Genomic DNA, 15964 nt, shown 5'->3' on the forward strand with positions numbered 1-15964 from the left:
TCTGCTACAATCAATGTGTAATCTCTGGAACTCTCTGCCACAGAAGGTAGTTGAGGCCACACAGTTCATTGGCTATATTTAAGAGGGAGTTAGATGTGGCCCTTGTGGCTAAAGGGATCGGGGGGTATGGAGAGAAGGCAGGTACAGGATACTGAGTTGGATGATCAGTCTTGATCATATTGAATGGCGGTGCAGGCTCGAAGGGCCGAATGGCCTCTACTCCTGCACCTATTTTCTATGTTTCTATGTAAGGTAGCTCCTGGGTTTAAGATCCCTGGACCTGAGTTGTGGGAGATTGGGGAATCTGATGCCTCTGTGTTTACTGCTGTGATTCTGTAACTAACCTGGTTGTTATTTAGCCCCCTGGGCGTTAGTGCTGCCTCCTCCAGCCCAGTTTCCCCCACTTCTTTGTCTCCGGGTCCCGCGCCAACTGACAATGGGACCCTTTCATTCCAGCCGGTTGGCTGCGAGTGACCCAGCAGTGGCGATGAATGGGGCAGAGGCGGGCGGGCGGGCAGCAGTAGCAGTGACTGTGTCGTCCTGAGACTTTCAACAGAGACAGCCACACATGACCCGCCAGCCAATGCTATTTAAGGAATCCCTCCCTTCCAGCCTATTTATAAATGGGAGCTCAGTGCAGATGTGAGGAGAGGGCAGCATCTTCTCCAGCGGGCAGTGGGCAGTGTTGGTATGGCATTCCCCGCCCAGTGGCATTCTTTTATAGTTTCGAGATACGCCACGGAAACAGGCCCTTCGGCCCACTGAGTCCGTGCCAACCAGCCATCCCCGCGCACTATCACTATCCAACACACATTTGGGACGATTTACAATGGCACCAAGCCAATTAACCTACAAGCCTGGGCGTCTTTGGAGCGTTGGGAGGAAACTGTAGAAAAACTCTCGCTGTGAAGGGGAGAAGGTACAAACTCCACACGTGCAAGCACCAGTAGTCGGGATGGAACCCGGGTCTCTGGCGCTGTAAGGCAACAACACACCCGCTGTCCACTGCCCTGCCCATTCTCCATTTTAATTTTTTGTTTAATTTCAAAATATCCCCCTCCCATTGGTACAGAACATTTGCATTTTTCAGCTTGAAATTGTGCAATATGGTGCATGCTGTAGCGAGACTTTTAACTTATACTTGAATGCAATATATATGCTTTAAATTGGATTGGAACGTTTTTGAAAGGGGGGAGGCTGCGATCACTGATCACTGGCCTTGGGGATACCCGGTGAGGGAGTGGAGCAACCGAGTGGGGAGAGGGTGTGGAAGAAGGGGGTCCCCCCTCCCAGGGTAGGAACTTTTTGAAATTTGATGTATTCAAATCATGTTTTAGTGCATTGTAGAAGTATGATTTCAATGTTTTTGGATGAAGTATTTTTAAGAGGTGACTTTTTAAGGGGTAACTTTATCCACACAAAGGGTGATGGGTGTATGGAACAAGCTGCCAAAGGAGGTAGTTGAGGCAGGGACCATCCCAACATTTAAGAAAAAGTTAGACTGATACATGGATAGGACAGGTTTGGAGGTATGGACCAAAAGCAGGTGGCGTAGCTGGGACATGTTGGGGGGTGTGGGCAAGTTGGGTCGAAGGGCCTGTTTTCACACTGTATCACTCTATGACTACATTATACCTCCCCCATGCATGAATGCTTCAAAATCAAGTGATCGAGTTTTATTGCCATATACTCAAGCATAGAAACATAGAAAATAGGTGCAGGAATAGGCCATCGGCCCTTCGAGCCAGCACTGGCATTCAATATGATCATGGCTATTCATCTAAAATCAGTACCTCTTTCCTGTTTTTTCCCCATATCCCTGATGTCATTAGCCCCAAATGTAATTCTCTTTTGAAAACATCCAGTGAATTGGCCTGCACTGCCTTCTGTGGCAGAGAATTCCACAGATTCACAACTCTCTGCGTGAAGAAAGTTTGTTCTCATCTCAGTCCTAACTGCCCCCCCCCCTTTTATTCTTAAACTGTGACCCATGGTTCTGAACGCCCCCAACATCGGGAGCATTTTTCCTGCAGTTACAGTAAGTGAAAAATCTAGCAGGCAAGCAGGATGCTTTCACCAACCACCCCCATTTGAAGTCCACTATCTTCCACCGTATCTACCCAGTGCTTGGTACTTACTTCCAGCAGCCACTGGTTGTCCTCCAGGATGCACCGAGCCGCAGCCTGATCTATGACGGTCACCTGGGCGAATTCGGCACAGAGACTCTCACGGCAGCGGCGCAACGCTTCGACGCCTCCGACGGCCCGGGACTCTTGCACTGAGGCTGCTCCATGGCCGGAGCTGCAGTGAGCGACTCGCCAGCCCGGCAAACACTCGCCAGCCCCTCTCCCCGTCCGCATCTGTCCCCGCCGCTGCTTCTGCTTCCAACACCCGCGGCCCATGCAGTTGATATGAGTTTTGACATTTTCGTTGATCCCAAAATTTCTCACCACTGAGCGTGAGAAATGTCTGATCAGCGTGAGAGTTTGCTTGAGGGCGTGAGTCTCACGCTCAAAGCGTGAGAGTTGGCAGCCCTGTGAGTACCTTTGTTAGCTTCCTAAACATGGGCTCAACAAATTGATATGTTAGGTTACACAAAAAAGCTGGAGAAACTCAGTGGGTGCAGCAGCATCTATGGAGCGAAGGAAATGGGCAACGTTTCGTGCCGAAACGTTGCCTATTTCCTTCGCTCCATAGATGCTGCTGCACCCGCTGAGTTTCTCCAGCTTTTTTGTGTAACCTTCGATTCTCCAGCATCTGCAGTTCCCTCTTAAACAAATTGATATGTTATTTGTGTTCCTTTCATGACCCCCCCCCAAATGACCCCCAGGTTAAGAACCACTGCTCTAGGTGGCCGGAGATCAGATGATTAAGTTCACAGGCAGCCAGCGTCTCGTCTCGTTGAGGGATTGGACAGCCTGGTGATTAACTGGGATAAAAGCAGACCAGAAGCTGTCATGTGACAGGAAGTGTGGCTAATTCAGGAACTTTAGTTTGGTGGTTTGAAGAGAATAAAGAGCCCTACAGTGAATATCACTCGAGGCACATCCTATCCGCTCAGGCCGAGAATCTTATGTTAGCCCACGTTCTTCTCCTGAACAAAGCAACGTAAGAATCTGGGGTTAGGCCATTTCGGGCTGAGATGAGACAACAGACAATAGGTGCAGGCGTCGGCCATTCGGCCCTTCGAGCCAGCACCGCCATTGGCTGATCATCCCCGATCAGTACCCCGTTCCTGCCTTCTCCCCGTATCCCCTGACTCCGCAATCTTTAAGAGCCCTATCTAGCTCTCTCTGAAAATGGAAAAAGCATTTTCAGCCAGGGAGCTGTGATTCGGTGGAATTCTCTGCCACAGAAGGCAGAGGAGGCCCATTCACTGGATGTCTTCATGAGAGAGTTAGATTTAGCCCTTTAGAGCTAAGGGATATGGGGGGGGGGGGGGTGGAGAAGCCGGAATGGGATAGTGATTTTGGATGATCAGCCATGATCATATTGAATGGCGATGCTGGCTCAAAGGGCCGAATGGCCTACTCCTGCACCTATTTTCTCTGTTTAATATCTGAGTGAGAGGCAGGGTTAGTCAACTTGTTGGCATGGACTAAATGGTGGGCTGTGGAATGTTGATGGAGTTTAATACAGACAATTGTGTGGAGTTGTAGGATTGCCGCACATTGTAGGGGCTCTGGGGCCTTGTGTTATTGTGGAGGAGGGGGATCTAGGAGTACAAAGCTCCCTGAACGTGGCATCGCACTTTTTCACTGGTGGGCGCGTGGAACGAGCTGCCGGAGGGGGGTAGTTGAGGCGAATACTATCATGACACTTTAGAGACATTTGGACAGGTACACAGATAGGAATGAATGTGGAGGGATATGGGCCAAGCGCAAGCCGATGGGGCATGTTGTTCGGTGTGGGCAAGTTGGGCCGAAGGGCCTGTTTCCGCGCTGTGTGACTCTATGACCCTTGAGTTAGTTGAAGGGTGGCAAGGCTGGGAATAATTGCACCCGATCCACACTCTGGGCCCGTTTCTATTTTTACGACTGGTTACCCTGTCATTTATAGACAGTCGTGTGTTTCCTGCCATTTGCAGATTATCATTAATTTGCCACAATTATTTTTGGGTGACTGCCGCATTGACCTTTCTCTCCATAGTCTTGCCCTCCGCTCACTGGAGATGGTAACGTGACCATTATAAACGTGGTGGGGGGGGGGGGGGGGGGGGTGGGGGGGGGAGGGTACGATGTGCTGGGGCGAGCATTTGGGGGGGAAGCTGCGAGTGGTGTGGTCTTTCCACCTTGCAGGAAGAGAACTCGCACGGGCAAACACTTTGTGGCCGGCGGCAGCAGCGATAGGAATGTCGTCTTGCTCCGAGGACCACCCTGGGATTTATCGAAGGGAGACACAAAAAGCTGGAGTAACTCAGCGGGACGGGCGGCGTGTCTGGAGAGGGGGAATGGGTGAGGTTTCGGGATCGGGGGGGCCCTTCTTCGGACATTTACTGGTTGGGGTTGGGGGGGGGGTTGGGCAAAGGGGGGGGACCCCTCAGTGTGTTGCACATCATGCGTCACGGCGCTAGAACGGGGACATAGGGCGGCACGGTGGCGCAGCGGTGGAGTTCCTGCCTTACAGCGCCAGAGACTCGGGTTCGCTCCTGACCGCCGGTGCTGTCTGTATGGAGTTTGCACGTTCTCCCGTGACCTGCGTGGACTTTCTCCGGGAGCTCCGGTTTCGTCCCACATTCTGCCTGCGTTTGTCCCATATACATCCAAACCTGTCCTATCAGTCTGAAGAAGGGCCTCAACCCGAAACGTCAATAGACAACAGGTGCAGGAGTAGAGGCCATTCGGCCCATTCATGGCTGATCATCCCCAATCAGTACCCCGTTCCTGCCTTCTCCCCATATCCCCTGACTCCGCTATTTTTAAGAGCCCTATCAAGCTCTCTCCTGAAAGCATCCAGAGAACAGGCCTCCACCGCCCTCTGAGGCAGAGAATTCCACACTCACCACTCTCTGTGAGAAAAAGTGTTTCCTCGTCTCCGTTCTAAATGGCTTACCCCTTATTCTTAAACTGTGGCCCCCTGTTTCTGGACTCCCCCAACATCAGGAACATGTTTCCTGCCTCTGGTGTGTCCAAGCCCTTAACAATCTTATATGTTTCAATGAGATGCCCTCTCATCCTTCTAAACTCCAGAGTGTACAAGCCCAGCTGCTCCATTTTCACAGCATAAGACAGTCCCACCATCCCGGGAATTAACCTTGTAAACCTACGCTGCACTCCCTCAATAGCAAGAATGTCCTTCCTCAAATTAGGGGACCAAAACTGCACACAGTACTCCAGGTGTGGTCTTAACAGGGCTCTGTACAACTGCAAAAGGACCTCTTTGCTCCTATATTCGATTTCTCTTGTTATAAAGGCCAACATTCGCTTTCTTCACTGCCTGCTGTACCTGCATGATTACTTACATAGACTGATGAACAATGACCCCCAGATCCCGTTGTACTTCCCCTTTTCCCAACTTGACGCCATTTAGATAGTAATCTGCCTTCCTGTTTTTGCTACCAAAGTGGATAACCTCACATTTATCCGCATTAAACTTCATCAGACGTGCAGGTTTCTAGGCTAATTGGCTTTGGTAAACTTGTCAGCTGTCCCTAGTGTGTGTAGGATAGTGTTAGTGTGCAGGGATCGCTGGTTGGCATGGACTTGTTGGACCAAAGGGCCTGTTTCCGCGCTGTATCTCTAAACTAAACTGGCCCTTCGGCCCATATTGGCGCGATGAGCATGATGCCAAGTTAAATTAATTTCCTCTCTCTGTACTTGATCCATATACCCCTCCATTCCCTGCATTGGGATGATCAGCCATGGTCACATTGAATGGCGGTGCTGGCTCGAAGGGCCGAATGGCCTACTCGTGCACCTATTGTCTATTGTCTATACCTCGTGGTAACCTTCCCCTCTGCCACCATTCTACATTTCCTTGACCATCTTCTGCTTTGATCTGTCCTTTTCACACCTTGCGCCTTTCCACATCTCTAGTTTCCCTCTCCCCTGAATGGTGGTCTGAAACATAGAAAATAGGTGCAGGAGGAGGCCATTCGGCCCTTCTAGCCAGCACCGCCATTCATTGTGATCGTGGCTGATCGTCCCCTATCAATAACCCGTGCCTGCCTTCTCCCCATATCCCTTGACTCCACTAGCCCCTAGAGCTCAATCTAACTCTCTCTTAAATCCATCCAGTGACTTGGCCTCCACTGCCCTCTGTGGCAGGGAATTCCACAAATTCACAACTCTCTGGGTGAAAAAGTTTTTTTTTTTTTTTCCACCTCAGTCTTAAATGACCTCCCCTTTATTCTAAGGGGAGGGTCTCAAGCCGAAACGTTGCCCCTTTCTTCTCTCCACAGATGGAGCCTGACCCGTTGAGTATATCTGCATTTTGTGCCTGAGTAGAGATTGGTTTACTTGGGGAATTCGTTTATTGTCACGTGTACCAAGATACAGTTTTTCCTGTGCTAACCAGTCAGCGGAAAGACTGTACATGATTACAATCGAACAGTCCTCAGTGCAAAGGAAATAATGGCTAGTGCTAGATAGAGTCCAGTGATGCCCAATTAAAGATAGTCTGAGGGACTTCAATAGGGCAGATGGTACTTCTATTCAACACACTAGGGGACAATTTACAGAAGCCAATTAATCTACAAACCTGCACGTCTTTGGAAAACCCCACGCGGTCACAGGGAGAATGTGCAGACTCCGTACAGACAGCACCCGTAGTCGGGATCGAACCCGGGTCTCTGGTGCTGTGATTACAATGGAGCCATCCACAGTGTACAGCTTCATGATAAATAAAGGAAATCACATCCGATTAAAGATTATCCGAGCGTCTCCACTGAGGTCGATAGTAGCTCAGGATCGCTCCCTAGTTGTGGAGAGGATGGTTCAATTGCCTGATTAAAAAAATCGGAAAGCACGTGCAGAAACATAATTTGGGAAAGCTAACCATGTGATCATTTATTGCTGGGATGTGGAAGCAGTTCTTCAGTTGTTAGTATATTGGTGAGACCAACTCTTCAGTGCACTACTGGTCTTGTTATTTTAGGAAGGGTGTCATTACCAAAGACCCTATAGCGAGCGAGATAGTTCCCCTCGACGAAAAAGACCTAGTGCGGTCATGGGCAGATTCACGGGTCATTTTCGGCCCCATTTCCGTCACCGGCTTCCGTCTCCGCACCAAAGATCCCGTCACAGCGGAGCAAAGATACTAGCGCGGAGACGGAAACCGGTTACGGAAACATCCTGGTAAAAATAAAAGTAATTTGGTAAAAATATTTTCCTCGTTTTCAGAATTTTAATTTATTAACACAAACTGTTCCCCCCGCAACGTTGATTACACTGCGGGTCGGGTCCGGTTACGGAAATGGATGAAAAAAAGGCCCATTGCGTACTACACGTCGGCCCATTACATTTAGCAGGAGTGGTCTATCTTGCTTGTTATAGGGTCTTTGGTCATTACCTTGAGAACAATTCAGCGAAGGGTTGCTGGAGTCTTACCTGGAATGTAAGGGCTGCCTTATAAGGAAAGGATTTTCTAGCTGGTCTCATCTCCACAGAGAACATAAAAGAGTGAGGGGTGACTTCATTGAAATGTGTAAGACCCTGAGGTCATTAAGGGAATGAGCTGCCGGAGGAGGTAGTTGAGGCTGGTGCTGTAACAGCATTTAAAAGATGTTGTCAGGCTGCAAATGGTGCAGAGAAGATTTGCCAGGTCTCGACGGCCTGAGCTACAGGGAGAGGTTGAGCAGGGGAGGACTTTAGTCTTTGGAGCACAGGAGGATGAGGGGTGATCTTATAGAGGTGTAGAAAATCATGGGAGGAATAGATCGGGTAGAAGCACAGGGTCTCTTGCCCAGAGTAAGGGGAATCAGGGAACCCTCTTTTTCCCTTTTTCCTTCCTCCCACAATATGTAATATGTAAAAGAATATGTGATTCTGTTCCATTCTGTTTGTAGTTTGTTTGTCTTTTTGCACAAAATCCCGCGAGCATCGCCACTTTTCATTTCCACTGCACATCTCGTATGTGTATGTGACTTGACTTGACTTGAGAGGACATGGGTTTAAGGTGAGGAGGGGAAGGTTTAATAGGAACCTGAGGGGTCTTTTTTCCACACACAGGGTGGTGGGCGTATGGAGCGAGCTGTAGTTGAGGCTGGTACTATCTCAGTATCTTTTAGAAACATTAAGATAGGTACATGCTTATGCTTATCTCATTTAAAAATAAATTGGATGAGAAGGGAATGGAGGGTTATGGTATGAGTGCAGGCAGGTGGGACTAAGGGAAAAAAAGTTGTTCGGCACGGACTTGTAGGGCCGAGATGGCCTGTTTCCGTGCTGTAATTGTTATATGGTTATATACATGGATCGGACGGGTTTAGAGGGATGTGGGCCAAACACAGTCACATGCGACTAGTGTGGACACGTTGGTCTGTGTGGACATGTTGAGCCGAAGGGCCTGTTTCCACACTGTATAGCTCTATGATTCTAAACCTCTCAACTAGTGTCGATGGGGCATGTTGGCCGGTGTGGCTAAGTTGTGCCTTGCTGGTCTGATTCTGTGCTGGGTAACTCTCTGAGCTTGCCGGAGTGAAGCTGATAGATTCGTACAGCTGGGAGACAGGCTCTTACACAGTAGCAAGCTTTCCACAGTGCAGCCTCTCCACAAGTTAAGACAAGTTTTGTTACCTGTTTCTTTAACCTGAACAACTCATGTCAGATGTGTGTGGCCTCTCCCAGCAATGTAATTCCTTGCATCGATCTCCCACCTGGGGCAACATACAGATCGAACCAAGTGTTTTACACACTGGTCAACCTGAGGAGCACCTTCAGCAACAGACTTGTCCCTCAAGAAGGGTCTCGACTGGAAATAGAAACATAGAAAATAGGTGCAGGAGTAGGCCATTCGGCCCTTCGAGCCTGCACCGCCATTCAATACAATCATGGCTGATCATCCAACTCAGTATCCTGTACCTGCCTTCTCTCCATACCCCCTGATCCCTTTAGCCACAAGGGCCACATCTAACTCCCTCTTAAATATAGCCAATGAACTGTGGCCTCAACCACCTTCTGTGGCAGTGAATTCCAGAGATTCACCACTCTCTGTGTGAAAAATGTTTTCCTCATCTCGGTCCTAAAAGATTTCCCCCTTATCCTTAAACTGTGACCCCTTGTCCTGGACTTCCCCAACATCGGGAACAATCTTCCTGCATCTAGCCTGTCCAACCCCTTAGGAATTTTGTTAGTTTCTAAAAGATCCCCCCTCAATCTTCTAAATTCTAGCGAGTACAAGCCGAGTCTATCCAGTCTTTCTTCATATGAAAGTCCTGACATCCCAGGAATCAGTCTGGTGAACCTTCTCTGTACTCCCTCTATGGCAAGAATGTCCTTCCACAGATTAGGAGACCAAAATGTCGCCTATTCCTTCTCTCCATAGATGCTGTCTCGCCCACTGAGTTTCTCCATTATTTTTTGTCTACCATTCTTCAGACCGATGTCAGGGGAGGGGGCGGGACAGGACAGAGATAGGATGTAGGCGGAGATAGTAAGATTGGTGGGAGAACTGGGAAGGGGATGGAGAGGGAGGGAAAGAGGGGCTATCCGAAGTTAGAGAAGTCAATGTTCATGCCGCTGGGGTGTAAACTACCCAAGCGAAATATGGGGTGCTGTTCCTCCAATTAGCGCTGGGTCTCACTCTGACCATGGAGGAGACCCAGGACAGAAAGGTCAGATTGGGAATGGGAGGGGGAGTTGAAGTGCTGGGCCACCGGGAGATCAGGTACTGGTTGAGACGGACTGAGCGGAGGTGAGGAGGGGAATGTGCAGGGACCAGCAGTGCACAAGACTAATCTGTGCAGTCTGGAAAGGCTTGGAGGGGAATTCCAGGAGGCTTAGATGTGGAGATGCAACACGGAAACGGGCCCTTCAGCCCACCCAGTCCGTGCCGACCAGCGATCACCCTGTACACTAGCACTATCCCACACACTGGGGACAATATACCCGGAGTTGTCCAGGGTATGTACTGGATTCCCCCCCCCCCCCCCCCCCTCACATTGGGCATCGAGCCACGGACTGTCCTGAGGGAGTCCAGCTGAAGTCAGGAGGATGTGTCTACTAGTGGGAGAGTCTGGGACCAGAGGCCACAACCTCAGAATAATAAAAGGGTGTACATGTGGAATGGAGATGAGGAGGAATTTCTTTAGGGCGGTGAATCAGTGGAATTCATTGCCGCAGATGGGAGTTGAGGCCAAGCCAATGGATATTTTCTAAGGCGGAGATTGACAGATTCTTGGTTGGTATGGGTGTCGGGGGTTACGGGGAGAATGGGACTGAGAGGGAAAGATAGGTCAGCCATGATTGAATGTTGGGAGTAGACACGATGGGCCGAATGACCTACCACGTACGAGTTGGGTTTGGAGGCAGAGAGAGAGGATTCCCGCTACCTTTCCCCCAACCCTAATGCCACCGCTCACAGGCCCAAACGGTGGAGGACCATCTACACTGTCTGCCGCTGCCACACCTTTAGACCACTGTGTTGAATTGTGATTCCACTTCTTTGGCTTTAGTGTTGAAGGGATTTGCAAAGGTGGGAAGAGAATGTGAATTTGTGTCATCTCAGACACACAATGCATTGAAGTAACATACTTTCCTCTCCTCTTCCACCCCTCTCACCCTCCCACCCTTCCCTCTCTACCTCCCTTCTCTCCCTCCTGTTACTTCTCTCCCTTTCCCTCCACTCCCTACCCATCTCCACCTCCCTCCTCTCATACTCACCCCTCTCTCCTCTCATCTCATCTCCTCCCATCTCATCTCCTCCCATCTCATCTCCTCCCATCTCATCTCATCTCCTCCCATCTCATCTCATCTCCTCCCATCTCATCTCATATTCACCCCTCTCTCCTCCCATCTAATCTCATCTCCTCCCATCTAATCTCATCCCATCTAATCTCATCCCATCTCATCTCCTCCCATCTCATCTCCTCCCATCTCATCTCCTCCCATCTCATCTCCTCCCATCTCATCTCCTCCCATCTCATCTCCTCCCATCTCATCTCCTCCCATCCCATCATCTCCTCCCATCTCCTCTCCTCCCATCTCATCTCCTCCCATCTCATCTCCTCCCATCTCATCTCCTCCCATCTCATCTCCTCCCATCTTTTCTCATCTCATCTCATCTCATCTCATCTCCTCCCATCTCATCTCCTCCCATCTTTCATCTCCTCTCCTGTCTTCTCCTCCCATCTCATCTCCTCCCATCTCATCTCCTCCCATCTCATCTCCTCCCATCTTTTCCCATCTCATCTCATCTCATCTCCTCTCATCTCCTCCCATCTTTCATCTCCTCTCATATCTCCTCCCATCTCCTCTCATCTCCTCCCATCTCCTCCCATCTCATCTCCATCTCTCCCCATCTCCTCCCATCTCATCTCCTCCCATCTCATCTCATCTCCTCCCATCTTTCATCTCCTCTCATATCTTCTCCCATCTCCTCCCATCTCCTCCCATCTCCCCCCATCTCTCCCCCCATCGCCTCCCCTCCCATCTAGGTTGATGGAGTTGTGGGCTGGGCCCGGTGTGGAATGGTGAGGGCTGACCCCCCGTGAGGCAGCATGAGTGTGAAGGTGCCACCGGGCTTGGACCAGCAGGAGGGCAAGGTCTACACGCTTCAGATCTGCCCGAGCCTCTACAGCGAGGACTCTGTGTGCTGCCACCTGCAGGCCCCCAAGGGCGTGACTGCGGGCGAGGTGATCAGGGATGTGGTGGGGAGGCTGAGCCTGGACACGTCCAAGTGCTACGTGCTGGCAGAGGTGAAGGAGTCCGGGGGCGAGGAGTGGATCCTGGACGCCAACGACCTCCCCGTCCAGCGGGTGCTGCTGTGGCCGAGGCGGGCGCAGGAGGTCCACGCCCAGAGCGAAGGTTATTTCTTCCTCCTGCAGGAGAGGAACAGCGACGGGACCATCCGCTACATCAACCTGCAGCTGCTGGCCAAGGAGAGGGAGAAGCACAGCCTGGTGGAGCGGGGGTTCCTGCTCCCCGAACCCTACCTCTACAACGACCTGTGCAAGCTGCCCAGCCTCACCCAGGAGACCATCCTGCAGACCTTCAAGACCCGCTTCCTGAAGCGCAAGATCTACACCTACGCCGGCAGCATCCTGATCGCCATCAACCCCTTCAAGTTCCTGCCCATCTACAACCCCAAGTACGTCAAGATGTACGAGAACCACCAGCTGGGCAAGTTGGAGCCCCATATCTTTGCCGTTGCGGACGTGGCCTACCACACCATGCTGGCCAAGCAGCTCAACCAGTGCATCGTCATCTCCGGAGAGAGCGGCTCGGGCAAGACCCAGAGCACCAACTTCCTCATCCACTGTCTCACCGCCCTCAGCCAGAAGGGGTACGCTAGCGGGGTCGAGAGGACCATCCTGGGAGCGGGACCTGTGCTGGAGGTAAGGCTCGCTCAGCCTTGGGCCTGGTTCAAACTCTATGTATTGTACCCTGTAAAACCCTGACTACACAAAAACTGCTCAGTACTGTGTATGTGGTCTGGATACATGTGTTAGTTCTGTGTGTGTGTGTGTGTGCGCGTGTGTGTGTATATATATACACACGCACATGCACACACACATACATGAGAGAGAGAGAGAGAGGTGTGTGTGTGTGTATATATATATATACATGCACATACATACACGCGCACACACACATACATAAGAGAGAGAGATGTGTGTGTATATATATATGCATGCGCGCAAACACACATTCACACACATGCGCGCGCACACACACACACACAAATTCATCTACTCTGGGCAAGAGACTGTGTGTGTGTGTGCGTCTCTCTGTTACTCTCATGATGTTGTACACCTCTATAAGATCGCCTCTCACTTCCTGATCAGTGACTTGTTTTTAAAAAAAAAGGTTAAGCCAGAGGAGTGTTTTTGTTGGGCAGGCGGTGGGACACAGAGTGGGACACAGAGTGGGACACAGAGTGGGACACAGAGTGGGACACAGTGTGGGACACAGAGTAGTGTGGGACACAGAGTAGAGTGGGACACAGAGTGGGACACAGTGTGGGACACAGAGTAGTGTGGGACACAGAGTAGAGTGGGACACAGAGTGGGACACAGAGTGGGACACAGAGTGGGACACAGTGTGGGACACAGAGTAGTGTGGGACACAGAGTAGTGTGGGACACAGAGTAGAGTGGGACACAGAGCGGAGATGAACACACACACACACACAAGGGGATGAGAGAGCGGCGAATTGTGAAGCTGGAGGATTGATGAGGCACGAATTGTGATTGGTAGCAATTGTGTATATGGGGGAAGGACTGTAGGTGGGAGGGGAGGGGAGAGATATATGCAAGGATGGGGTGGGTGGTGGTGTGGAGAGAGGCGTTGGGATGTTTGTGGGGGAGAAGGGGAAGAAAGGGGAGAGGGGCGGCTGTTTAGTTGATGTTATCTCAAGGTGGAGAATTCGATGTCCCTCACCTTGATGTTTGACATGTCTGGCTTGACAGAACTTTACTATGTAGAAGCAATGAACTGCAGATGCTGACTAGTGCCAAACTCAGCAGGTCAGGCATCATCACTGGAGAAAATAGATGGGTGGCATTTTGTGTTGGGGCCCTTCTTCAGATTGAAAGTAGGGGGTGAGGGTGGGGGGGGGAGCAGGGTGGAGGTGAGGAAAGACTTGGACCAATGTGGGCCAGCCACAAATGACCTCGGGCAGGGTGGTGCCCTGGTAGGCCTCATGGTTGGCTCGAGAAAGTGTGATCTCAAGAGAGATACAATAACCATATAACAATTACAGCACAGAAACAGGCCATCCCGACCCTTCTAGTCCGTGCCGAACACGTATTCTCCCCTAGTCCCATATACCTGCACTCAGACCATAACCCTCCATTCCTTTCCCGTCCATATAACTATCCAATTTATTTTTAAATGATAAAATCGAACCTGCCTCCACCACCTTCACTGGAAGCTCATTCCACACAGCTACCACTCTCTGAGTAAAGAAGTTCCACCTCATGTTACCCCTAAACTTCTGTCCCTTAATTCTCAAGTCATGTCCTCTTGTTTGAATCTTCCCTACTCTCAGTGGGAAAAGCTTATCCACGTCAACTCTGTCTATCCCTCTCATCATTTTAAAGACCTCTATCAAGTCCCCCCTTAACCTTCTGCGCTCCAAAGAATAAAGCCCTAACTTGTTCAACCTTTCTCTGTAACTTAGTTGTTGAAACCTAGGCAACATTCTAGTAAATCTCCTCTGTACTCGCTCTATTTTGTTGACATCCTTCCTATAATTAGGCGACCAAAATTGTACACCGTACTCCAGAATTAGCCTCACCAATGCCTTGTACAGTTTTAACATTACATCCCAACTTCTATACTCAATGTGGGGTGATGTGCTGGTTGTTCCAATGTGTCCTTGCTACGTACCGACTGCGTTCCCCGCCACAGTCACGTCGCCCACGCACTTTAGGTCATGCTCCTGCTGTGTTCGTCTGTGTCCGTGGATAATGAGCACCTTTAGAAAGGAGATGAGGAGGAAATTCTTCGGTCCGAGGGCGGTGAATCTGTGGAATCCATTGCCACAGGCGGCTGTGGAGGCCAAGTCATTGGGCGTTTTTAAGGCCGCCATTGACAGATTCTCGATTAGTACGGGTGTCGGGTTACGGGGAGAAGGCGGGAGAATGGGGTTGAGTGGGAAAGATAGGCAATTTCTTTTGATTCGAACGGGTCATATAGGTATATGGACGGGAAAGGAATGGAGGGATATGGTCTGATTGCACGTAGATGGGACTAGGGGAAAATAAGTGTTCGGCACGGACTAGAAGGGCCGAGATGGCCTGTTTTCTGTGCTGTAATTGTTATATGGTTATATGTGGTTATATGGGTGTCGAGGGTTTTGGGGAGAAGGCAGGATAATGGGATTAGAAGGCAGAGATCAGCAACGATTGAATGGCAGTGTAGACTCGATGGGCCGAATGGCCTAATTCTGCACCTATAACTTACAAACATAGTCACCCTTCTTTAAGTCGAGGAGGTTCTCTGCAACATCACTCTGCATCTGACTGCTGCAGCAATGCTTGCGTTGGAAGGAATGGGCTGGGAGAAAGTCGTGTCGGAGCGGGGCCAGTGAGTCGTGCTCAGTTACTGAGTGTGTATGAGGGGAGGAGTTGTTTGGGAGAGTGTGTGTGTGTGTGTGTGTGTGTGTGTGTGTGTGTGTGTGTGTGTGTGTGTGTGTGTGTGTGTGTGTGTGTGTGATGTGGTCTACACGAGACGACTGGAGCGTCTTGGATTCCACTTCCTGATCTACGACATGTCTAAAAAATGTGAGACAAGAACAAGCTTTGGCTGGAATGCAATGCTGGCAAGGCACGGCCTCATTAGACACAGGGATTAGATAGATCTTCAGGGGAACTGTCGGGAGTGACAACGTTCGAACAAACTTCATCACCAGAAAACGAATGTTGGGCGGCACGGTGGCGCAGCGGTAGAGCTGCTGCCTCACAAGCGCCGGGTTCGGTCCTGTCTACGGGTGCTGTCTGCGCGGAGTTTGCACGTTCTCCCTGTGACCGTGCGGTTTTTCCCCGGGTCTGAAGCAGGGTCTCGACCTGAAACGTCACCCATTCCTTCTCTCCAGAGATGCTGCCCGGCCCGTTGAGTTACTCCAGCATTCTGTGCCTACCTTCGATTTAAACCAGCATCTGCAGTTCCTTCCTACACAGGCCTACACCGGGGATGGAACGGGCAGTGTCCACCACTGCCTCTACAAACAACAGGTTATTAAACACGGGCAGGGAACAGAGAAGATTTACAAGGATGTTGCCAGGACTAGAGGGTCTGAGCTATAGCGTGAAGTTGAGTAAGCTGGGACTGTATTACCTGGAGCGCAGGAGGATGAGGGGGGAA

The 15964-nt window shown here is 50.5% G+C and overlaps 1 protein-coding gene across 1 annotated transcript in view; it reads left to right on the forward strand.

The window, feature by feature from the left end:
• Positions 1-15964, forward strand: part of LOC129711044 (unconventional myosin-IXb-like) — a 124091-nt gene that overhangs the window by 14555 nt on the left and 93572 nt on the right. The window contains 1 exon segment of the mRNA XM_055658394.1: positions 11594-12493. Within this exon segment, the coding sequence (XP_055514369.1) occupies positions 11657-12493 (837 nt within the window). The 5' untranslated portion in view covers positions 11594-11656.

The sequence above is a fragment of the Leucoraja erinacea genome, chromosome 29 (assembly GCF_028641065.1).
Source record: "Leucoraja erinacea ecotype New England chromosome 29, Leri_hhj_1, whole genome shotgun sequence".
NCBI lineage: Eukaryota > Metazoa > Chordata > Chondrichthyes > Rajiformes > Rajidae > Leucoraja > Leucoraja erinaceus.